This window comes from Takifugu flavidus, chromosome 8 (assembly GCF_003711565.1).
Source record: "Takifugu flavidus isolate HTHZ2018 chromosome 8, ASM371156v2, whole genome shotgun sequence".
Taxonomy (NCBI): Eukaryota; Metazoa; Chordata; class Actinopteri; order Tetraodontiformes; family Tetraodontidae; genus Takifugu; species Takifugu flavidus.
The window spans coordinates 8,323,472-8,347,088 of record NC_079527.1 but is presented as its reverse complement, the minus strand read 5'-3'; the positions used below and the strand labels follow the sequence as shown (position 1 = coordinate 8,347,088).

The window sequence follows — 23,617 nt, the reverse complement described above, 5'->3', positions numbered from 1 at the left end:
ACAGGGAAAAATGTACATTTCTTCACATAATCCTAATCAACAAAACAGATATAAACCCTGAGTATTTGTCGTGAAAGAGTCTACAAAGTTAGTCTACCTTCCCTGCCTTCATCCAACGCTCCTCCTCCTCTCTCACCAGTTGTGGGTGCTGGCGACATTTCCATCTGTGATGCCTCCACTTCACTATTTGGCCTTTCAGATCCAGACAAGGAGAGACCAGTCCCAGCCAAAGCTGCCAGTGAGCTGGTGTGCGACTCAGCCTGCAGCAAGTCAGCAATTGGTTGATGGACCTGCTGACCAATAGCCGTCTCCAGGGACACCAATGCCTGTTCGTGTGGAGCAGGTGTAGTAGGAGTGACTGCTCCAGAGGGAGGAGCTGTAAGGAACCCCTCCGAGACCCTGGGTGGATCCAGACATGATACCATACTGCTTTGAGTCTGTTCGCCAACTGCAAAATCCATAAAAAAAAAAGACATGAATGAATGAATAATGCAATATCTAACAAGTAAACAGCACACAGATTCACTGCAGACATACATTGAACATTAAAACAACACTTTGATGACATTAGCCCCTGCTGAGGAAGGCAGTAAGTTGTATAGTTATCTCCTGAACAGGGTGCACAATCTTCCCCTACAACAACACAACTTACTACCTCACCACAGCAAGGCCAACAGCAACATCAATACAATGCAATGTTGATACAAGAAAGCTCTTCCAAGGACATACTAACAGCATAGAATAAGCTGCTGCATAAGGTAATGCACACCAAAAACTGAGTCCTTGATTTTGTGATTGCAAATTTACAATCTGACTCCTTTGTTGCATTCGATGTTGAGCTGGTATGGCATTGCCATGGGAAAGACAGTAGACTGTATAGTTATCTCCCAGATCTGGTGTGATCCTAAAACTATACAAACTACTACCTCATCCCACAGCAAGCTCTGCTGGTTGCTGGTATCTGGGTGACCTTCACGGAAGAATGTTAGACACAAAGTCAGAAAAGAAAAAAATCCACATCGATACAGTACCTGCAGTGTTGTCTGAACCATTAATTGTCCCCAAACCTGATCCCTGTGAACAATAAGATTTAAATTATATTTTAAATACAATTTCCTCAAATTACCACTGAAAAGTGTTTTACTAAAACAAAATCCACTAATAATTCACCTGCAGGCTCTGTTCCCTGGTCTGTTCTGCTCCAGACGCCCTCCTCTCATTCTGCTTTGATTCCTCCTCCTCGGCCAGCTGCCTCCTTCTCTTCTCTCTACGCTCTTCCAGTTCTTCATCTCTTAGACTTTCAAGATGCTGCAGGATAGGTACCTTCACCACTAAAAAGAGGCGGACTTGTCTTAGTAACATAAACTGCAGCTATGCTGCTCCTCTCTTATGTGCAACAGTTTCTTATCACACATCCAATGTGAGCAGGGATCTAACGGGTGAATGAATCAGTGAATGTTTCAAGGACAAACATACCCGTTACACAGTCGTGCATACTTTCAGCATCCAGAACCTTACACTCATCCGTCCATCTCGTTAAAGCAGTAGGGATACTAGAAAGAGTGCCTGATAACAGAGCAATGTTCAGATTTTAAGTCAATACTAAACCACAAGATCATGGCATAACAAAATTTTAAAAAGAAAACTGATAAAAAGCTCTCACCTGCTTGTCCCCCAGTGCTGCTCTGTTCATGGAAAAAGTCATCCAACAACTCGTCATCCGAACGAGCAATGATATGAACATCTTCGTTTCCAACCAAAAGACGAGCACGGCCACGAGATTGTAGAGGCAAGGAGTTCGACAGCTGTAAAATGTCTGCTGCAGCACTGGGGCCCAATAATCTAAAAATCATTGATGGATTAAATGAGTAAACCAAAACATCAACAGCAAAGCCATTTTAAAATGAAACTTCTACCGTTGCAAGATGAGTGGAGGGTTGGGCTGACGGTTGCCAGGGTAGTGGACATGAATGGTGTGTCCACTGTTGGCGGTGAGTTGGCGAAGAGTTCGCTGGCTGCGACCCATACCCTGTGCTAGACGGGTACTAGTACCTGCTACACCTAGAGTTAGTGAACCGTGGTCAACATGACGCACCATAAGAGGGTGGGAAGTGGGGATGTTTCCTGGTGAGGGTGGGATGTCAGCTTTTTTGGCAGCAGAGATGAAGAAAAAAAGAGAAGGCCGGCATTAGAGATGAGCTTAGTCACAATTTAATCATAATTGAATCTTCTTAAAATTGAAATGAACTTGCAAAAGGTCAGTTATCATAAACTTTGCTTACCGTTGTTGGAAAACATGTTGTCAAATTCTATGATGAGGTCATCATCCCTGTCAAACCTTTCAAAGCGAATATGTGGTGCAGCATTAATCTCAGGGAAATCCTCATCCAATTCCATCTCTGATCCTTCATCGTCATCATCCTCATCCCCTTCTTCATCATCCTTGATTATGATGAGGGAAATGAGTGAAAAGTATAAGTAATCAAAAATGAAGACAGAACATCATGCCATTTTATTAACTCATACCTGATCTTCCTCTTCCTCTTCTTCCTCCTCTTCCTCTTCATCCTGACTATCCTCATCATCATTGCTGCCACTAGAATCTTCCTCTTGTGTGTGCTCCTCATCTTCTGGTTCCAGGATGTTCATAGAATCTAACACGTGAGCAAAAAAAACTGCTATTGTTACAAGAATTTTTAAACAAAGCACGAGGAATGTAGTTAACACAAAATTTGGCCATTTGCACCTCAGCAACTTAAACTAACATCATGCTGCAATTAGGTAGTTTAAAAACACACAAAATTGGCATTGTCATTAAAACTGCCACTCCAGCTTGGATGAACTCTTGATTGTGTTTTATTCCATTTGTTGACATATTAAACATTTGCGACTTCACTCATAACATTAACAGCGACATCTAGTGGCAAGCTGGCATTAAAAGTCTAAATGTCAAAAGTTCTTTTTCCCCCCAATTGAAATAAAACTGATAAAAATACCTTCTCGATTGGCCTGAAGAGTCGATGCCTGGCTAATGTTGGAGGGCGCCTCATCCATCAATACATCTTCTTGTGATTCGACTTCACCACTTCGTCCCACTATTTACAGCACACAAGGTCAGCATCCGTTAAAATCAGTTCGCAATCATTTGAGTCCTTCAGGTCTCTACTGTATATGTGCAAATGCAGATTTAGTTTGTGGTTGAAGAGAACACACACAAGTTTGTATGTGAGGACATATATATATCGATGTTGCACAATTAAAGCTAATCAACATCTTTTCCCAAATTAACTTACCTATAATTGTGCTATTGACAGTTCCAGCATCTCTCTCCAGCAGCTCATCAATTAGATCCACCAACTCATTCTCAACCTATTAAACACAAAAAAACACAAATGTTAAAAAAAATTGAATTAAAACTAGATTTATTTTTGATACTTTCTTCAAACAACTAAAAGCGTATGATGTAGTAAAATCATATTTCATGTACAACGATGATCACCTGCATAGCTTGCGTGCTGAGAACCTCTGGCTGGCCAGCAATGACCACTGTGTCTCCCTCTGTCTCGCCATCCATGAGGTCATTGTCTGTTCCCTGCACCCTGTGGTTGCCCTCCACAGGCTCTGCCTCACCCGACTCCCCTTAAAAAAGTCGATACACACTCAACAATAAAACAACTGGAATCCCAGGACCTGAATTCTTGAAGCATATCTAACAGGCACTGGTACCTTGATCCTGAGTGTTACTGTTGGTATCCCTGGCAGCGCCCACTGTGTCATGTTCTGCTTTGTTTTTGCTGGAGCTTCCTTTGCTTCCAAACAGACTACTGGGCTGGTTAACAATGCGTGATAGTGTTTCCAAAGGTTTCAGGGCAGCATTAACAGTGTTGGCCATGTTGGGACTAAAGCAAAGTAAAATGTGGAGTTAGACACTGATTTTGTATGGCATAAACATATACGCAATACTAACTTCCTTGTATTTGTATTGTCTTCCTTGTCAGCAAGACAATTTTTGTAATGTCATCTGCTCTTATGTAAAGTGGTAAATCAACTGAAAAAAATGTATTAAAATATACCTGGACAAATCCAAGCTGTGAGGCACACGTGCCAGGTCATTAACCAGTCCTTTCTTGAGAAAGAGCCTTATGATATTGTTCATGCCATTGTGTTGAGTCTTGGCAGCTGCTGTACTATAGAAACTGGATGTGGATGGACAGGATTCCATGATGGTGCTGATGATACACATAACTGCCTGAAGTCTGGAAAATAAGAAACAGACAATGTATTTTTTTAGGATAAAGGAGAGCCGGTGGGTTCGTTAACAATGTGATAATTTATCACTACCTTGCTCACAATTAGACATTTTTGCATCAATTACCTGGCATGTTTTTCAGCACCTTCCGGCATTGCTAGCGCTCGACTTAAGGCAGCCTTCACCTCATTCACCAGAGCCACCTGTGCATCAGTGCCAGTTCCGGCAGCTGCCAGGCTTGCAAGAAACAGACGTGCCAAAGCTGGGGTATCTTTGTCCTCAGAATTCTGGGTGTGGGGCAGCAGGTGGTCGAGCACAAAAGCTAGAACACTGCAGTCCTTCCAAAATCCAAGGTCAAAATGGTGTTAGCATTATTCAAAAAATAATAAATTAAAAATTACATGCGCGTGGACACGTGTTTATCAATCATCTGATGCGAAAGGCAAAAACAACAGGTAGAATTACTCACCTCCTTAATAAGCTCGGACTGTCCAGCCGTGTAGCTGTAGGAGGCGATCAGTGTAGCAATGCCCATATAAGAGCGTACCAGTTCAGCCAGCAGTCTCAAAATGGTGGAAGTAGGCATCAAAGGCTTGCTTGCCTTTACCTTGGCTGCTTTGCTCTCCTCTGAGCTTGTACTCTTTTCTCCTTCCTGTTCTTTCTTTTCCTCACGCATCTCTTCTGGTGTGGAAGCTGGAAGATTTAAAATAATAGCAATTGGATTATAGGATTCTTTCCCAGGCACTTATACAGTACACAATGAAAATAATGATTAAAAGAAGAAGAGAAGAAAAACTACTTTTTGATTATTTTGTTAATCCACAAACATTTAGGACAATATTATTTGATGTCAATAACATAAATAAAAATAATGTTAAGGTGAACTGAAATGAATGAAGCTATTCCACTAACAGAAAGATTAATCTTTTAAAGATCTGGAAACACTGCCAGAAAATAATAGGTTTACTGTGGAAATAAATGTAAAAAGTAAAGCTCTTTAACAACTGTGGACAGTTGTGGTAAACAAAGATTGTTCGTGGTTCTTAGCAAGCGTTCTTTGAGTTAAATCTAAGCTATAGGTGGTTTGCAGGTGACGTCAGGACTGCAGATGGAAGGCAGAAGAAGGAAAATGCCCATATCATGTCCTGTACCAAATGATCAAATTGAGGCTACAGTAATGAAAATACTACCATAGCTTACAAAATCAAAAATAAAGACCAACTTTAAGTTATATTAATGAAATGTAGCCAACTGCAATATCATTCTGGAGTTTGTGTGTTTCAAAGCTCAGTGGTTACATGCATCTTTTTTTTTAACCAATGCTAGCTACATTAGCAATCACAGTCAGTGGTTCTAAAATGAGGGTCCTTGTTCAGACAAGATGTAGGAAACAAAACACTTTTGTGTGTATGGTGACCTATTCAATGTTTTCCTACAATTAGATAAAAGCTGCTACCTGCAGGTCCTGAATACTCGTTTTCGGTCATTTCCAATTCCTGTTCTCCATTTCCTGCCCCATCTGAATTTAACGTGCCATTGGAATCACGTGACTGCAAACCACCTTTGGACAACACAAGATGTGTAGTGTTTTCTCTCCTAAACTTTTGACAGAGACCTTTCCCATTCTATGCAGTGCTTTACAACAAAAAGCACAAAGTCACATTGAACAGATATTGTTGGACTTCAAGAAGCAGGGTTTAGACTCACCCTCACCCTGTGGTGTTCCAGACTGGGAGGACTCGGGAACAGCTCCATCAGCAGCAAACACTTGAGTCTGAGAGGAAGAGACAGGCCTCTATTTTTAAGGTTAAAGGTAAAATCGCACGTGTAATTTTTTGCTAGATGCTGGAAAACCTGAGACTCACGTTGATATGGAAAGCAGACTGGGAGTCAAAGTCACTGGCCTGGCGGGTGAGTCTGTATTGCTGATAGACATCATCACCCACATCTTGCAGTATCTGACACAGGTCTTGACCACCAGGCACCACAGCTGCACGTTCTTCCGTGCGCTCAGCTATACCACAGTCAAGCATACACTTAGTACAGATCAAACAACGCATTCTTTGTCTATGGGTTCGCGCTTGATTAACAGCTTACGTTCATCTGGTGCGTGGTAGGCAGCCAAAGCATTAAGCATGTCATAGATGACATCCTTGATAGTTTCAGGTATAGGTGGTAAAGTGGATAGTTTTAGTGGGGTGGTCTTCACCAGTTGCACGGCATTAGGTCCCTTGATTCGGAGGTTCTCAAACTCATCATCAGAGGCTGGAGAAAAATGAGTTTATAATTCAGCATTAATATCTAAAAAATGAAAAAAACACAAAAACAAAACACTGTCTACAACTTTGGATCCCCTCACCTGTGCCAGCTCCACGAGGTGCAGGCAGAGCAATGCGGACACAACTGCTTGCAGTTTCAACAAAGCATTCAGGATTACGACAGGCAGCAGGACCCAATACACGGAGGATATAATTGATTTCTCTGGAACCAAGACTGCCCGACACCACCCCTGATGTAGTGCTACCTGCGCCGCTACTCACTGCTGACCTCACCACCTATGGTAACAAAACAATGTGTTCATGATAGGAAAATGCAATTATTTCTACTGAAACAAATCATATAAGTAACATTTGAAACATATTCTGAAGAGGCTTACCTTCTCCATGGTGTGCCGCAGTGTAGCAGGATCTTCTATGATATGTCTGAAGAGCAGAGTAACAAGTGGGGTAAAGCCGTTGAAGCCAGAGCTCTGAGTTAGCCCCAGAATCATACGTGTGCTCTTCAACTCGGCAAACATCATAGCATAGCGGTGATTGCGCGTCAGACGCAAACAGAGGCGCAAAGTAGCATGGAGGGTGTCTGGGTCGACAGGAACACTTATCATGCTGACACAGGCACGAATGAGAACGGTGGTCATATCCTCAGTCAGGCCTTGCACAACGATGTCAGAGCCTTGGGAGTAGTCAGAGTCCAGAGAAGATGAAGGGACAGAGATGGCTTCCTTCAACTGGTTTGAATCGTCCTTTGACGTATTTATTTCCAATGTTACAATTGACTCCAAATCGGTGTGTGTCTCCGCGGCTTTGTTTCTCTCTACTTCTTCTCTCTCCGAGTCAGTTATACTCCCCGTCTTGGCAGGCTTTGGCAGACGAGGCATTCTCTGTACAGTCAACATTACTGGCCTCCTGTTGCCAGTCTCTTCATTTACCTATTCAATAGATTAGTGGCAATCAATCAATTCCAAAATTCTAACAAACACTACTTATCATACATTTTCTTTGATAGAATTTAATAGAAGATGTCTGAGCATACCTGGACCATAGTGTTAAACTGCACGGTATATCTGCGGCGTCCAGCTGTGAAGCGGACGCTGCTCTCCCCTGCTCTCCATGCAGAGTCAATGGTACTGTTGTTTGAAGCGCTGTAACTGCACCAACGGCCTGAGCGGTCATCAAACCATCTCCAATTATTCCCATTGTGCTGAAGATACTGCAGATAAGGGAGGGGGAAAGAGCACAACATTATGACCCGTGGTAAAGTAGGCACACAACAAATGACATGACAGTGAACCTTTTCTGCAACGTGTCTGTCGGGTCAAAATCAGGCTAAATTTGTGTAGTCTGATCCTGGCATTAGACGCATTTGTGAACAATATTCGAGGTCTCTTGCATACATAGAAAAGGTAATTACATCTTTAAACATAAGTGTTGCATTTATATTTTATTGAGTGCATATCAACTTTTCATAAAAAGAATTCAGGGCAAAGCAGAGATGCCACTGTGAAGATGTAAGATGTCTCATATATTAATCCATATACTGTATCCACCCCTGAAAGTCAGTTTATTGTTGTAATTCTGCCATTAAGAAGATCGGCCATTACCTTGTTCATTTGTTCTCTGCGCTTTGAAGAGACTGCCATTTTCTCATAGAAATCAATGATCAACAGAACTGGTGTGATCCATCTGCAAAGGTGTAAAAACCATGACGACACTGCATAAACACTCTCTTAACCCAAAACCAAATGATAAAGAGCTTAATAAAACTCACTTTGGAGTCTGGATGTCTTTTTGTTCTTTAGCAGCTTGCAGACAGGGTTGTACAACCTCCAGCAGCTTAATCAGCAAATCAAGAATTCCACTCTTTTCCACCACTCTGGCACCCAGCAGCTTGAGTTCCTTTCAGACCAAAAAACAATTACTTATTGGAATGTATTAAACAAAGAGACAGTGTTAGAGAGAAAGAGCGAGCATATTATTATTTTTTGCTCTAACCTCAAAAAGCAACGTAAGCAAAAGAATTCGTGTTGCCAGCTTCGAGGCCTGGGGCAGTGTTGCCATCTGTCTGGTCCACTCTGACACCGTCTTTGTGTCACTGGTTGTCAGAGGTTCAGCTGCCTTAATCAGCACATCTGCTGCCTCCCACACCTACACAAATCACAATCAGATGCAAAAATTAATTTAGATGTATTCTCCTGTCCATGAACAGAATTAAGACAAACGCGACATATGTCCCATAAATGGATAGACGACTGTAATTGATTATCCACTCACCTGGTGAACAACCTGTCCAAGGATGAGATCTCTGTACTCTGGTCCGTTCCTCTTGATAGCAGTCATTAGCAGATCACAGAGTCGGTAGACAGTATCAGGGAGCTCATCCAGAAGATGGAAGCAGCCCGGCAGCATGGAGTCAGTAAAAGCATGAAGTTCCTTGGGGTCCAGAGGCTCGGCCTCCATGAATCGCTCCAAGCAGCGGGCCTCCTCCTCCTCTGCCCGTTCCCTGGCTCTCCTGTCTTCTTCCTCACGCCGACGTGCTGCTTCCTGAGACAATGATGAAAATGTGTTAAAATGATGCTTTGCTAAACATTGCTACATGCAGCTGTTAAATTTTAAAATGGCTGTCTAAAACACAGTTTTTAATATGCTGTATTTCACTTCCAATTTCAGCAGTAACTTTTCCACACCTCAGGAGAATCCGAACGCTGCTCCATGCTGACCTCCTGCCCAAGCGACATGGCAATGGCCCGCATCATCTGGTCCTCTTCAGACATGGTTAGATCCTTCACAGGAAAGGAGAAACATGTAAATTACCCAATACTGACAGGTAAATTAAGGAATGAATGTACGTTTTATGCATCGATTCTTACTCTTACTGCTCCAACGAGAAGAGGCGGTGGATGCGTAAGAAGGTACTCTGTGGCCTGCTCCATGGTGCTGGTGTTTAGTAGAGCTTCTGAGGCATGTTCTCTTGAGAAACCCATATCCATCAGCTGAAATGTTACAAAGCAAAAATGTTTTTTTTTAAAAAAAGATTAAAGAAATATTGTGTGGGATGGGGGAAACCAGTTTGACCACTCAAATGACCGATGTGTGTTTTTTTTTCCAGTTTCGTGCACACGTGCCCTAAAAAGACCGAGTAATTGTGTCCAGATTCCTTTTACTTTTCAGTCCTCACTACAGCCTCTCTATGTTTACTCTCCCTATTCTTTAATTTCCTTATTAATTCCTTTCCCTGATGACTCTTATACCTGCTGAAGTTGATCCTGGTGGAACTGTGTGGGCCTCTCTCTCCCTCTGCATCTTCCCTGTTATAAAACACAGTGGCCCAGGGTTCAGTGCATGCAAATTTAGAAAAAGGAAGATAGCTTAACATTCCACCTGTTTTTTTTCCTAATAAGGCCACCAAATTACACAACCTGTAGTTGCCCTGCCCTTCACAACTTTATAAAAATGATAAAACAACCCAGCTGTTGAGCTGTTGCTACCATCTTTAAGGACTGCAATGGGAGAGCCGCTTAGCTTAACTGTTGTATTGGATAAATCGCTGAAAGGCAGAGAGGTTAGAAAATAATTTTTACATTTTTTCCCCCCCACCCTTAAACACTGAGTTATAATTTTGATTTAATGCCCTATTTTGCCAACAACATTGTCTTATATCTGTGTCTTTGTATTAATGCTACATTATTTGGTGTTGAGGGAAGCATAATATCAATGTTACAGATATAAATAACAGTAATGTGTGTGGAAGCAGGGGGAAGTACAACACATGCTGCAGGAGCTAGAAGGAATGACAAATCCCAATAGATAGATGTTCTGTTGAAAAAATGTCATCCAATGCGGCGTGGAGGGCTTGGAGCAAAGACTTTTTGAACATTTTTATATGTAGTAAAATTATACAAAATTGTGAAATCCAAGATGTCTCTCATAACGTTCCGTGTTACCTGTGTTACCTGTGTAAGCTGAGCCTGGTTAACTTGGGGCTCCCGACGTGGGGTAGAATTAGTTGCCTCATCAGCTAATCCCCCGGGTGTTGATCCAGTCTGTGTTGGTGCCTCTCCACTTGTGGATGCTCCAGGTGCCACAGTGGGTCCCAAAGAACCAGAGGAGGCCACCTCGTCATCTGTTCGCACTGTGCCTTCTCTTTCTTTAGACAAGCGTTCCTGAATAACGGGCTCCCCTCGCAGGATGTGACAAAGAATGGCCAACATGGATTCAGCCATTCTGCCTCCATACACTTTCAGTGGTTTCCTATTCCACAAACTCCTGATGCAGCTAAATGCAGCCTGAACAATGATGAAAACATGAATGCAAAATCAAATCTACAGTTAAAATTCAACTTTTTATCTCAGAAGGGAAACAGGGCTGAATGGCTTATTTCTATTTGAACAAATAGCAGCAGGGCAGAAATACACTTACCTTCTGGGTGACTATGAGGAACCTAAGAGCGCTGAATTGGGGTATGGTAGGTGTGACCCCAGGCATTTTAGCTGGGAGTGAGTGGGGTGAATCAAGCACAGTGCTTGGGTTCACCATCTTTTCCACCAACATTAACCAAGCATCAAGAAACTCCCCTGTTCCGTCTGGAAGATCAGTATGCTCAAGTCCCTCAGAAACTGGCACCTTTCCTCCCATTGACAGGGCCCAGTTAAATGTCCTGAACAAATGTGCAAACAAAACTCCTGATTAAGATGAAATTTATTATATTCTGAATTAAGAGGACTGATATTCTCTGAAAATCATTACAATAACGAGCCACTTACTCAAATAAGGCATCATGACCACCGGAGCAAAAAAACTTTTGAAGCATGAGATGATAGGGGTACTTCCTCTCATCAAAAAGCATCGGAGATGTGAAGCCCACCGAGCAAATGAAGAATGTCAACCTGCCACATTGAGAAGTGTATCATTTGTTTTCTCGGTTCAGTTAACACAATGATCACAAAATAATATTCAGTTGTTCATTTTGTCAATGAAATTATCAGCCAAACTGATTTGGGTCAATGAGAACTAGTAATTCACAAACCAGCAGCTATGTAATGTATAAGACATTACTGAAAATAGTATATGGTACTGGCCACCAGAAGCAGCTCACTAGACATTGGCAGTATATGCTCAAGCTAATTTTTACCTAAACCTCGGAGTGGGCGTGTAAGGTGGGGGCTGCCAACTTAGACCCTTGGTCAGAAGCTTCGTCAGTGCAGATGCAGTAGCCCTGGCAGCAGGTGTAGGGGTAGTGCCAGTGCTTGTAGCATGGTGGGAGCGGCGCTGACGCACTGGGGAGCCCACACACAGTTTCACCAGCAGGCCAAATAGCTCGGCTAGAGCTCGACCCAAGCGAGATGAAGCTGGAGTTGCATGAAAATTTGCGTCATTCAAGAACTTTCAAGAAGTAATTCCAACAAATTGAGAAGCAAATCTCACCTGAGAGTAGGGGCTTTATTTGTTTAATACGTGTGGCCATTGCTGGGCTAAGTTTAGATTTGGACTTAGCATCAGATGCAGAGGGTTCATCAGTCTCCATGGGAGCCAAACTGTCCCCATCCAGACCCATTCCCTCCAACAGGCCAGTAGCTGGTGAATCCACAGGTGCTGGCTCAGACTCTGCACAAAAATAGGTAAAAAGGAAAGTGGAATAGTGTTGATGAAATGGTTTATGGAGGCTTTCAATTAAGTTAAATATCTATATTTACCAGTTTTCTTTGCACCAAAGACTGTGGGTGCAGCAGTGCTGCCTGATGGCTTCTCTTCCTTGGGCACTAATTTCTGCATGTCTGCCTGGCCAAACTCGCAGCCTGGAGGCAAACTTTTTGAAAAATTCGAGCATTGTTTTAGAATGACACGATCACAAAGTGTGTTAAATGGGAGATTAAAAAACAAAACAAATCAAAAACAAACCTATTAGGTGTGCACAAGGACAGAAGCACTGTGCTCTCCCACACCAGAGAGCAGTACAGCTGGCTGAGCTTGCCGAGAACACTCAAGCCCAACTGAGATCCCCACTGATTGACTGAGATGGCTCTAATCTCACTCTATTGAGACAAAAAAACAACAGGCATTCAGACAAATGTCTAGCCGAAAGCCTGCCTGTAATCATTTTTGGATTAGCACCAGTCTTGTCCTGCATAGGTCTACACTACTTTATTTACAGTCATGAAACATTTACTGATGACAATAATTACAAATGAAAAATTATTTTAATCTAATAAGATTATCCGTAACCAGCTTTTGTTATCAAATGAGTGGCAGTTTTTACCTGTCCTACTCTGCATGTATGCACAAACATGAGGATGTAGGCATGTGCTGCAGTAAGGGCGTGGAGAAGTGGTGTTGCACGGGCTGATAAAGTAGCATCTGTGACGTGGCCAGCATTAGCTAGTTCTCTGAGCAGCACAGATCCACCAGGCACCTCAATCGGTCGATGAAGTGGCTCCAGAGAAGTCAGGATACTATCCAGCTGACAGAGGCCCTCCTGCAGTACCTTGGGCTCATGTGAGAGAGTCTGAGGAAAAGGTTTTAGAGGAGCAACATTTTATCAATGCTGGACATCTTTTCTACGGATCTGGTGACTGTACAATCAAAGTTTTTAACACGATCAGAAATCGTGATATTTATATTTCAGTGTGTCTTTGGTGCATTCCCCTAGTTCAGTTAACATACTCACCAGTATGGACTTGCAGACACCTGCTACTGCTTGACAGGCAGCAGATGTGGGGAAGTCTATCGGTAAATTAGGCAGTCCCAGAATGGAAACCAGTGGTAACAGGCCCTTCTGGTTGACAAACTCTTGACAATGGTCATCGGTTGTGTTGTTGCTCAAGATGGACTCCACAAATTTCATCTAAATAAAACAATATAAAAGGTGAATCTATTTTTATACTATGCTCAACTATCAACTGTAAACACGCAAACGAGTCTTACCACATTTAGAATGTAATCCATTAGTGGAATGGGTATCCTCTCCTCAGTGCCAACCACTCTGCAGAAAAGCAAAAAAGGTCAAAAAACAAATAACAAACATGTATTCATTCAAATGAAAATGTAAATAAAATTAAAAAAAGATATTCTATACTGTTGTTATGAACTCATCACATGAATGCATCATACAGTTCAAGCGGCACTGACTGTCTGGTGCTCTCTGCTTCCCCTTGTTGTTGGCTGAATGTGTGAAGAGCCTCCTCTTCCTCTTCATCCTCACTTGACGCCTCTTCAGCAGCATGGCTTGAGCGTGCTGGAGGTACCACCACAGTGCCATCTGCTTTCTGGATAGATGGTTTCTGGCAGATGTACTCAGGGGCTCGACCCAGGTTACAAATCTCTTCCAGAAGCTGGAAGACCAATAAACCTTTCACTTCTCAGCCAATGCTGGACATACCCCCTATGTGAACAACTGCACGTCGAGGAAGAGCACGTACCTTTATAATGGCAGTCGTAGCATCTGTCTTCAAAGTGGGCTGATGCCTCATCAGCTCGTCTACAGCACTACCCAAATTAGACGCAGTGTCACCTAGAGACATCGTTAGCAAGAGATGAATAACTAGTTATTATAAGGAAATGAGAAACAACATTTATTGACTACATTTCCATTAAAAACATTCCAAACCACAATGTGCTGTAACATCCCCATTTACGACTGCTTAATTTAAGTCAGGACAGCTCTCTGAGGAACAACAAATCCTGTCCCAGTTCCACTGACTAAGGCTCAAACTGTGTCTCAAACTCACCTAATGGATCTGAGCTCCGCCGCCGCCGCATAGCAGGTAAGTAGTCAGGTGACAAAAGCACTTTGAAGAGACGCTCAAAAGGCTGGCACTGAACAAATGAATGCAAGCCTCGGGCATTGAGGCACAGCGCACTGAACACATTGGGGAGAGAACCCAAAACTTCCCGAGTAGCAGGAACCTAAAAAAGAAAAACAGAGTTGATTGGAAAGTGCAGCGCCAATGAACAAAACTGGTGCCTCCACTCATAAACGACGATAGCAGTGAATATTACTAATAGACTGATTCTTATCTGGGCTTTTTTTTTTTTTTTTTTTTTTAATGGATTTTAATATTGACTAAATATGTATAATACAAGTTATTCAGCCAATTAAAAAAAATTGACAAGTGCAACTACAAACCAAACTGTGAAGGATTTGCTTTGTGAATTGCCGACTCACATCTTTGATGAGCAGAGCATGCAGCATGACATCCGTGAGACCATTATCTTGCAGGGAGGAGAGCAGTGACGGCTCCTGGAACACAAACACCGTCACCACCTCTGTCGCTGTGGAAGACAGAGAGGAAAAGGTCCGTTAAAATGGGAAAATCAATAAGATGAATGCTTCAATGGTTTGTTTTGTGCTGGACTCACCCAGTAGGAACAGCGAGGGGCCATAATATTCTGCATTGCTAATGATGTGCTTGAGTGAGGTAGGCAATGAACCATCCATTACTGGAGAGGAAATAAACAATATATTGTGAATACGTTTTATTAAATACCTGCATCTTGAAAACTACTAAGATTGTGGCAGGCGCATGACTGGAAGTGGGTTAACAGTGAGGAGCGACTCACCATGTCGGATACCATCAGAGAATGCAGGATCCTGGATGGCTTTCTTTAGGAAATTTAGCATTGACTTCAACAGAGCTGCCCTCTGAGGGATACACTGCATACCTATGGAGCCAGAGATCACAGAGATGACGATAATACGAGTAACCGGACGAGCTAAATGAATACAGCTGCAGCACGTACCAGCACGAGGCGTGTTAGACGGCCGGTGATCGGACTCTGATCTGCATCCCGATGATGTGGATGGCCCGGGGCTGCTTTCCATCGCCACTTCTGACACTACCAGAATACACAAGGTTGATGCACCGATTCTTCTCAACAGGAGAATTTGGGAACTGCATCTCAAAGTTACAGCTTTAAATTTTAGATCATAAATGACACTGATGATGCCACAACCCAGACTTACCCTCCATGTCTGTGTCCATATCCTCAGATTCCACAGCTGCATTAGGCCTTTGAATCTTTGGCTTGATGACAAAGGGGCACTCTTTCCTTGACAGGTCAACCTCATGCTACAAATAGAAACAGAGTTAAAAAGTCAAAGACCACCAGAAGCACATGTGGCAGCAATTTCAGTAACTGTTAGCTAAACACAACTGTTAGCTTTACCACGAACTGACAGCGAAAAAGTGTCTCACTGACCTCTAGCCTGCAGATGAAAATGGAAAGGCCGCTGTGGGACTGGAAGGCAGCCATGTCAAGGTTGGTAATGAGGTCCACCACCCGTACCGCTCGTGTCACAAACGTTATCTGATCTTGTTCATCACCCAAGAACTTAATCACCTACAACAGAAGATCATCTTAAAAGTTAGCACTGCATTCAATGTATGAAGTTTAACAATTCAACCCTGAAAATGGGCTAAAAGTTAGATCTTGCACCTTTAGAAGGGCTTCCATCATGCCACAGGAAACAAGAGCCTCTCCACCAGCATCATAGCTGGCCAAGTGATAGAGGAATGAAAAGAGCGCCGTGGCAAACTGGTGCGGGTATGGTTCCATCAGCGGATCTTGGAAAGAAAGAGAGCATTTGCCATTTCCACACATCACACCGAGCTCCACGGCTGAATGTTTCTGCCTGATTCTCACCAATCATTGCTTGGATGCAGTTGCGCACCAACACGGGCAAAAAGCCGTGGTACGAAGCAGTACCCGTGCAATCAATGATGTTCGAGAGTTTGGGGGTCCTTTCCAGGTGAACGATGGAAGTTAAAGTGCGCAAAGATGCTGCTTTTATGTCCTGAAATTAGACAGCAAACACGCTTCTGATTTTTACTGCGACTTGATGACCTGATCCAGTTTAACCTTAAAAATGACACCTGCATCTCTCCTTCTTTCATGCAAAGTCCTAAATGCAAAATTGTCTGACTGCCAATCACCATCTCATGCTCCTGTTACCCTTAAACAGGCAAACAGCAGGATCAAAGAGAAAATGCAAACTGAACATCATCAGGTTTACAGCGCTCAACACAGATATTGTTACACTTCCTGTCACAGTGCTCCACCACCAGGTAGCCGCCAGGCAGCGTTTCTCAGACGTAAGAGTTGATCCTACTCTTACGAGTGAAGCTACCGTAACGTTGACGTGTTGAGTCATTACGTTTTTTTGCTAAAATATGAAAGTATTTGCTCACCACAAGCTGTTTGTCTGTGATCTGTAATACGTCCACCAGCTCCTCTATCAGCCCGTTATACAAAATACTGTTGGCAGACTCTTGGAGTGCATTTGAATACACTGCAGAGAATCAGATGTGTCAGTGGTTAAACCGGGAGAAAAGACTTCCACCGTGCTGCTGAGGAAACGCTTCAACTCACCCAGGATGGAGATTGCGTGCAGTCGGGCCTGAACAGCCTGTAACCTCTTCTTGTGATTTGAGAAACCATGGGCCAGTCGGATGTGTGTGAACAGCAGCGTTTGCTTGTCTTTAGGGATGTTGTACATCACTGTGAGAGACTCCATGATCTCCGAGGGGCTCTCTGAAATCTGAACCACACACGGCATCAACTCAGACCCCCCCAAATTATTCACCTACAATATCAGGACAGCGTGAGCGAGGCTGTACCTTGTCGAGCTGCTCGATGTGAATATAGTGTAGCGTGTTACTGCTGGTCTGCTGGAGAGGGAGTTCAGAGAGAACATAAAATCAACACATAAAATCAACACAATATTCCCAAACTGTTTTAATCACAGGGGGTCCTGCTCTTCACCTTTCTCTCCAACTTGACCTCAGGACCTGGTTCTGCGTAAAACTCAAAGTGCAGCGTTGTGGCACTCGGAGGGTATTTCTGTTGCACAAAAACAGCCGGTAAAAATCCTTGAGGAACACGTTCATTCAGCAATTCCAAGTGAGTGGAGCGGCGGTACGCGGGAGGTCTTACAGTCATGGGCAGGTCCCTGCAGCACTCGGCCAGACCAAAGCCGTTCTCCTTCCCTCCCCAGCTCTACACAACACAAACCTTCAATAAGTGCTCCACTCGTGAACAACAGAACGCCTGAGAACATTACAACAGGTAAACAAAGCTTTGGGTGAACCTCGGCCAGGTGTTGCAGACGGGCCAGGAGGGGCGTGCGTTTGTCTGAGCCCAGTCTCGTGATGTAATTGGAGCGCTTGCTGAACACATAGAGCAGGTTTAGCACAGAGAGGACCACCTGCATGTCACAGGATGCTAACAGGGTGGTTAAATGCTGGAGGGAGGAAGAATAAGTGGAAAACAAAGTTGTTAATGAATTATTGCTGTTCATGAATAGCTGTGCAATGGTAAATGGTGATCTTTTAAACCTACCTCTATGGAACTGTACAGATGCCTGGAGAAACTATATTCAATGAGCAGGGCGGTGAAGTTGAGCACTGCCAACAGCAAAGCTTTGAGCTGCCCATTATCAGGATGGTCACACACCAGCAGCCATGACATATTTTCCACCGTCTGGCCTGCGTCACACAGAATGCCATCGAAACGGTCCAGGAGATCCACCCAGTGGTAAAGCTCACACTGTTAGAGAAACAAACCGTTAAGCTCTCAAATGTCATTTCCCAAACGCTCATATATTCATAACATCTACGGACATGCAGGGGACATTTTGATGCCAACAATCACATCATTAATGACCCATCCTGCACATCAAACACTTCCAAATGCACAATCTGGACCAACCTGCAAAACCCCACCTATAATCTAATATCTGGCAGCACAAAACCACTTAAAAGACTTGGTTTCTAGCCAGCAGAGCCGAGTCCAGGTGGTAAAGTTTACCGTGAGATAAATGACTGAAGCTCAACAAGCTAAGAGGTGAATTCACATATTCTGCAGCTGTCCTGGTGAGTAGAGGCTCCTCTAGTATCACGGGTTGGAAAACAAAACGGTTACTAGCTTGTTCTTCGAGCCTTACCTTGCCAATATTCCAGGTCTTAATATGCTGCAGTTCAACCAGCAGTTGGTCATCACTGCAGGACTTGAGCTTCTCTATGAGAATCCTACAGTCAGCCGGCTGTTGGTTCACAAAGAACATGAGAAATTGTTAATGGTTCATTCTCAGTCAGGCTCCTGTAGTTAAGATTGTCGATTGCTTTTGCAACTAATTCCTATGAAAGTAGATTATAACCAAGCTGTCTTTCAGATATGACCTGTGTAATATGTAAAGATTTTACACAACAATGTCTGGACTAAGCCCATATAAATGTGAACACGTGAGCTTATGAAATGAAAGGACGTAACCCGATTCGGTTTGATGTTAACCAGAGGTTAAGAAAACAGGGTGGAAATGAAATCAGACCAAAATCAGGAACTTCTATTAAAAATATCACAATAAACATACTCACAGCTTCTGTAGGAGTTTTCTTTAACTTGCTTCTGTCAACTTTCATTGTGATTCTTTAACTGCTCCTGTTAAGAAATAAACAGGTGATGAACTGAAACCTTGTGTCATATTAGTCAAATGAAACTGTGAGACACAAAATATTGTTTAAATGTATGTTTAAAATTGCTTAGGATCTACAGGGTAAAAGATACTGAACAAAACCACAGACTTCTTTCTGACTGAAAAATACTTACACAAAATTTGATGTCCACTCAATAGCATGTTCAATTCAAGTCACCTGCAATAAATAACAACATTAAAACTGTATAGATAACAGATGACAACATTAAAACTGTATAGATAACAGATGACAACATTAAAACTGTATAGATAACAGATGACAGCATTAAAACTGTTCAATACAAAACAGTTTCACAATCATGTTATAGATGTGTCCTAGATCTGAAAAATCTGTAACTGCACAAGATTGTATGGAGTTTATTAAACAGTAAGTACAAACATCACATCTACTAGGAGGGCTGGACAACGTTATTGACCAGGATTAAGTTACTTTGGTTATCAATCTTGAACCGATCATCACAAAGCAGAACATTTGCTAGGTCCTAGCTAGCAACATACGACACCAATTAAATTGTTAGAGAATATTTAACGGCCTGCGACGTGTATCTATCAGTCATTATACTTCATTTTAAAGCTTCACTTCATCGAAGCGGGCTATTGTCTTGAGAATCTCTCATAATCAACTTGAGCAAGTGAGCGCTTACAGGTTGAAGTTGTAGCTCCTTAGCCAAGGAGCTAACGTCGCCGTTGCTAACGGCTTAGTATTATTTACCCAATGTTACCAAGTCACTGTACGGACGCTGGACTGCACTCACAACCACAAACGTGATGTACGTATTTCATGACTGGCTAGTTACACGAGATATAAAACCCACAAACACTAGCAGACCCGATGTACCAAATCCACTGGCCGGCAACGTTTGCTACGGAGTTCACCCAGCTAAAAGTGAGCTACCGGTACGGTAGCGACCGAGGTTTTCTCTGGACACCTAGAATACTTGGCATTTGGGCTCCACACCACTTTAAGAAAGTCAACTGAATCACAAAAAAGGTTGACATATAACCACCACAGAATATCTCAAGACGGGAAGACTTTGGATTAGCCATATCCACCGGTTTGTGTCACAACAGGCAATCCCCATTTCATAAATTTACCATGCTGTCCTGACCTGACTCTGGACTACTTTAGGTCGAGGCTGAGTAGGCCGCGAAATACTCCGCACTCATTACAACCACACAAACCCTCGATTTTGAACTGGCGAGACTTTAACCACAACTCGGTAACGGGTAACGGCAAAACGGCAGTGTGTCAAACGCCCCCCCAACCACGTCTCGGTGCGGCTCTTACCCCGATCCTTCGACTTCACTATCGTACCACGCGCTAGCTAGCAAGCTAGCCGCTAGTAGTTGGGAAGCCAGCAGAAACGCATATTAAGTCGCTGAATCATTGTCAGATGGGTCTAACGTGACACCGCAATTTTTTCTTTTCGTTTCCTTTCAGGGAAAATACCCCGAAAACCTTCGACACGCCAGGTGAAATACCTTCAGCCGTTAGCTATTTTCCTTTGCAGAGCAATCGCATTTGCCTTCATAAGGCACAGACACTAGCTGTTAGCACAGGCATCATGACTCTGGGCAGCGAGCAAAAAGTGAATAAGTAGTGAATGTGCACGAATGTAAGGCACCGCTGCACGGCCCTCCTTTAGAAAAGACAACACATCCAGATGGGGAATGTCGAAAATGACAACGGGGTTTAAAGTTTTAATGATGGTTTATGCACGCAACTTGTCGGATTTCTCATTCTTTTTTTTCTTTTTTTTGCGCAATTGTTAGCAGATCATTTTCAGTCATGTTTTCCTCAATGTTTATGTGTATAATTCAAACACCTGTATATACATTAGAAATCTAGTTCTATAGGAATGATTCAAGGGGAAAAAGTAGCATATGGAGGGTCCATATTCTTAATTTCATGTTTCATACATCTATTTAAAAATGTGCATGTTCACATCAAACTAAAAGCTTTTTTCTTGCACAACATAAAAAGTCAGTTTATTAATCAGTTATCTACAGTGGGTCACAAGGGATTGTCAGCATCGATTTGGCAAACGGAGCTACACAGTGGGCAACTGACATATGGTGCAGAATAAAGAGACAATCACACACACACACAGACACACACACACACACAGACAGACACACTCGTGGCTAGTTTATACCAAGTACCAGAAGCATGTCTTTGGACTGTGGGAGGAAGCCAGACTAGCGCGCCAAAATGGGGGAAGATATGAAAGATGTGCAACGAAAGGCCGACTGGGATTGATAGAAGAGGGCCGAGAGGGTTGCTGGGAGACCGCCTGGATTTCTGGATTCGACAGCGTCAACGCTGCTGTTTCTGAAAGTTGAAATAGCTAAAATCTCTACGGTTTGGTGGCATCTGTCAGCAGGAGGTTGTGGCGACAGCACACATAAGACACGTGCTTGTTTGATTCATCTATTTTTCACGCTTCACGTTGGAGATTTGGGTGCCACAACACTTCAAACAATTTGCAAAAAAATGAGTTCCAAAGCGTTAATCCACATAGCGCGAGTGAAGCGTGCAGGACGGTCTAATTTAGATTCTGTCTGAACAGCCTGAAGCATTGCTGCTGTGACTCTAACAGACGTCAACCTTGGAGTGTCTTCTGCAATTGACCAGAACATACAGGAATACAACTGCTAGCCAAGTGTTAATATTTCTATTTCAAGCTGGCCCAGTGGCATAAGGTTCTGCCAGTGAGGGTCATTGCAATTAAATGTGCGCTTTAAGGACTGTACAGGGTTATTCCATTTCTTTTAAATTATTTCTACGGTGCATCAAATAGGTTAACGATACCTACCAGAAACAATTATGGTTGAATATCTCCAACATTGTATTCCTTGGCTTTGCAGGTTTCTTGAACTATCTGGAAATATATCAAGCAGATAAAATAGAATGAGACAAACACAAAGTTTATGGAGCATAAAACAAGGTTCACAAATGGAAAAAAGCACCCAAATCAAACACTTCTGAATATGCATATTTCTTCAATTATAAATATCATCGAAGTAAATTATTTAAAATATAAATCTGTTCCAAGAGGGAGAAAAGTCTGATGCTCAACTCAAACATTATTCAGAATGGGTGCAAAGATAAGGCAGGAATATTCATTCTGCCACTTATGTTTCCAAGAATGCCCGAAAATAACCAGTTCTCTGCATTGAATATAAAGAGTAAATACAACATAGAGAAGAACAACATGGTACTGGTCCATCAGGGAGATCGTAAGAATACCAGCGGTTTTGTCTGCTTTACAAAAAAGCTTGCAGTGAAAAAGGTGTCACCAGAATAGTTTATTACATGCATCCCAATCGTGAATAGGGTGTGAGTAACAGAACCCAGGGGTCTTGGTTTTATTCCCAGTGATGATGGAGGGGGGCAGAAATCCGAAGGTTGCAGTGAGACAGAGCTCGAGCAAGATCAAAGGTCAGGGCCTCTAAGATGTTTTGTTCATCATCGCTCTTTGGTGCCATCACCGCAGCGGGGCCGTGCGGGGCCAGGCGGGTCCGGGCGGGTCCAGACCCACTCCGACGGTCTCGGTGGACCGTGATCCGCACGGCTTTCGTACATTTCATTAAGAAGCATTGACGCATCACCCCAAAATAGCTTAGTTGGGCGCAACCTGGTTAGTTTCCCGTACACAGCAGGGATTCAGCAACTATAAGTTAACGACAGGATAGTTGCTGGTAAAGTTGCGCTATTTAATTGACCAGACTAGCAGTTTAGCCTAGCTGTATATTAGTTAGCTCTACTTTGATTGCTAATTGTGGTAGATTACGGAGTCAACTTTATAGCTCGGCAGCCATTAAAACGCACTGAATTTACTATTACAGGTCTCTAAAAAGTGCACGTATCGAACGAGGGAAAAAAAACAGTTTTATTCGTAGTGCCGAGGACAACTTACACAGCAAGTGGACATGACAAGTCCAACTATGCGGGTTTCGCGCTAACTAGCTAAGCCCGAGTAGCACAATGCTGTCAATGGCATCACGGCTAAATTAAAAAAAAAATGGCGGTTTAAGTAGCGTATTATTTACTTTACGAGAGTAGAACAGCTAGGGTGGCACAGCACCCGATAATGATGTGACTCAATAACAAAAATCCTAAATTAAATGAGACGACTTGGCTCAACTAGCTAAAAGTCATGTCAATAGTGCGCTTACCTCAGATATATGTTACATTAGCTTCTCCATCTTGGACCGGAGTGATCGGGCCGTTTGGATCTCGCGAGAACACGTGACGCAGCCTTCGCCACGCCCTTGTAGAAAACGAGAGCAGCCGCACTGGCGCTACTTCCGGTTGGCCCGCTGCCAGTTCTTTGGTCGTTCCAGTTCAAAGGTGAAATAAATTCCAAAAATGTGTTTTTCCTGCACGTGAAAGCAAACAGCAGATAGATTTGATGGATTTGTCTCCATTGAGAACCAAATTTTTAGAATCAAATGTGTTTGGGAATGAAAATGGTACTGTAGAAGACCCTCAACATGTTCAGGGGATAATCCAATTCCACTCCAATTGATCCAAATCTGATAATTGGACATAAATATTGGTATGATTAATGGCTCTACTACATGGGCATTGCTAGAAAATAA

At 42.9% G+C, this 23,617-nt stretch overlaps 1 protein-coding gene across 17 annotated transcripts in view; it reads right to left on the bottom strand.

The window, feature by feature from the left end:
- Nucleotides 1–23,264, bottom strand: part of huwe1 (HECT, UBA and WWE domain containing E3 ubiquitin protein ligase 1) — a 31,810-nt gene extending 8,546 nt beyond the window's left edge. For 2 of the 17 annotated variants that reach the window (XM_057041048.1, XM_057041056.1), the window contains exons 1-62: nucleotides 23,192–23,263; nucleotides 21,829–21,894; nucleotides 19,126–19,169; nucleotides 18,894–18,957; nucleotides 18,464–18,562; nucleotides 17,860–18,066; nucleotides 17,609–17,761; nucleotides 17,455–17,517; nucleotides 17,284–17,361; nucleotides 17,139–17,189; nucleotides 16,891–17,059; nucleotides 16,710–16,810; nucleotides 16,165–16,315; nucleotides 15,958–16,085; nucleotides 15,721–15,861; nucleotides 15,485–15,590; nucleotides 15,262–15,357; nucleotides 15,082–15,183; nucleotides 14,881–14,961; nucleotides 14,687–14,793; nucleotides 14,250–14,427; nucleotides 13,941–14,032; nucleotides 13,633–13,853; nucleotides 13,447–13,504; nucleotides 13,190–13,366; nucleotides 12,782–13,027; nucleotides 12,424–12,557; nucleotides 12,219–12,331; nucleotides 11,950–12,129; nucleotides 11,657–11,873; nucleotides 11,289–11,411; nucleotides 10,945–11,182; nucleotides 10,479–10,811; nucleotides 9,777–9,833; nucleotides 9,396–9,518; nucleotides 9,213–9,308; nucleotides 8,800–9,069; nucleotides 8,521–8,673; nucleotides 8,297–8,424; nucleotides 8,130–8,211; nucleotides 7,562–7,738; nucleotides 6,906–7,457; nucleotides 6,609–6,804; nucleotides 6,347–6,514; nucleotides 6,115–6,263; nucleotides 5,957–6,044; nucleotides 5,706–5,810; nucleotides 4,719–4,942; nucleotides 4,376–4,587; nucleotides 4,074–4,256; nucleotides 3,727–3,899; nucleotides 3,500–3,639; nucleotides 3,294–3,369; nucleotides 2,997–3,095; nucleotides 2,527–2,654; nucleotides 2,283–2,442; nucleotides 1,917–2,145; nucleotides 1,664–1,842; nucleotides 1,477–1,566; nucleotides 1,171–1,331; nucleotides 1,032–1,074; nucleotides 98–448 (exon numbers count right to left, since the gene is read on the bottom strand). In XM_057041048.1, the coding sequence (XP_056897028.1) occupies nucleotides 98–448; nucleotides 1,032–1,074; nucleotides 1,171–1,331; nucleotides 1,477–1,566; nucleotides 1,664–1,842; nucleotides 1,917–2,145; nucleotides 2,283–2,442; nucleotides 2,527–2,654; nucleotides 2,997–3,095; nucleotides 3,294–3,369; nucleotides 3,500–3,639; nucleotides 3,727–3,899; nucleotides 4,074–4,256; nucleotides 4,376–4,587; nucleotides 4,719–4,942; nucleotides 5,706–5,810; nucleotides 5,957–6,044; nucleotides 6,115–6,263; nucleotides 6,347–6,514; nucleotides 6,609–6,804; nucleotides 6,906–7,457; nucleotides 7,562–7,738; nucleotides 8,130–8,211; nucleotides 8,297–8,424; nucleotides 8,521–8,673; nucleotides 8,800–9,069; nucleotides 9,213–9,308; nucleotides 9,396–9,518; nucleotides 9,777–9,833; nucleotides 10,479–10,811; nucleotides 10,945–11,182; nucleotides 11,289–11,411; nucleotides 11,657–11,873; nucleotides 11,950–12,129; nucleotides 12,219–12,331; nucleotides 12,424–12,557; nucleotides 12,782–13,027; nucleotides 13,190–13,366; nucleotides 13,447–13,504; nucleotides 13,633–13,853; nucleotides 13,941–14,032; nucleotides 14,250–14,427; nucleotides 14,687–14,793; nucleotides 14,881–14,961; nucleotides 15,082–15,183; nucleotides 15,262–15,357; nucleotides 15,485–15,590; nucleotides 15,721–15,861; nucleotides 15,958–16,085; nucleotides 16,165–16,315; nucleotides 16,710–16,810; nucleotides 16,891–17,059; nucleotides 17,139–17,189; nucleotides 17,284–17,361; nucleotides 17,455–17,517; nucleotides 17,609–17,761; nucleotides 17,860–18,066; nucleotides 18,464–18,562; nucleotides 18,894–18,938 (8,980 nt within the window). In that variant the 5' untranslated portion in view covers nucleotides 18,939–18,957; nucleotides 19,126–19,169; nucleotides 21,829–21,894; nucleotides 23,192–23,263. Of the gene's footprint in view, nucleotides 1–97; nucleotides 449–1,031; nucleotides 1,075–1,170; nucleotides 1,332–1,476; nucleotides 1,567–1,663; nucleotides 1,843–1,916; nucleotides 2,146–2,282; nucleotides 2,443–2,526; nucleotides 2,655–2,996; nucleotides 3,096–3,293; nucleotides 3,370–3,499; nucleotides 3,640–3,726; nucleotides 3,900–4,073; nucleotides 4,257–4,375; nucleotides 4,588–4,718; nucleotides 4,943–5,705; nucleotides 5,811–5,956; nucleotides 6,045–6,114; nucleotides 6,264–6,346; nucleotides 6,515–6,608; nucleotides 6,805–6,905; nucleotides 7,458–7,561; nucleotides 7,739–8,129; nucleotides 8,212–8,296; nucleotides 8,425–8,520; nucleotides 8,674–8,799; nucleotides 9,070–9,212; nucleotides 9,309–9,395; nucleotides 9,519–9,776; nucleotides 9,834–10,478; nucleotides 10,812–10,944; nucleotides 11,183–11,288; nucleotides 11,412–11,656; nucleotides 11,874–11,949; nucleotides 12,130–12,218; nucleotides 12,332–12,423; nucleotides 12,558–12,781; nucleotides 13,028–13,189; nucleotides 13,367–13,446; nucleotides 13,505–13,632; nucleotides 13,854–13,940; nucleotides 14,033–14,249; nucleotides 14,428–14,686; nucleotides 14,794–14,880; nucleotides 14,962–15,081; nucleotides 15,184–15,261; nucleotides 15,358–15,484; nucleotides 15,591–15,720; nucleotides 15,862–15,957; nucleotides 16,086–16,164; nucleotides 16,316–16,709; nucleotides 16,811–16,890; nucleotides 17,060–17,138; nucleotides 17,190–17,283; nucleotides 17,362–17,454; nucleotides 17,518–17,608; nucleotides 17,762–17,859; nucleotides 18,067–18,463; nucleotides 18,563–18,893; nucleotides 18,958–19,125; nucleotides 19,170–19,656; nucleotides 19,677–20,300; nucleotides 20,589–21,828; nucleotides 21,895–23,191 lie in introns of those variants that run through there. The other 15 variants (XM_057041055.1, XM_057041058.1, XM_057041064.1 and 12 more) reach the window with 14 other exon arrangements.
- Between the last annotated feature and the right edge of the window lie 353 nt (nucleotides 23,265–23,617).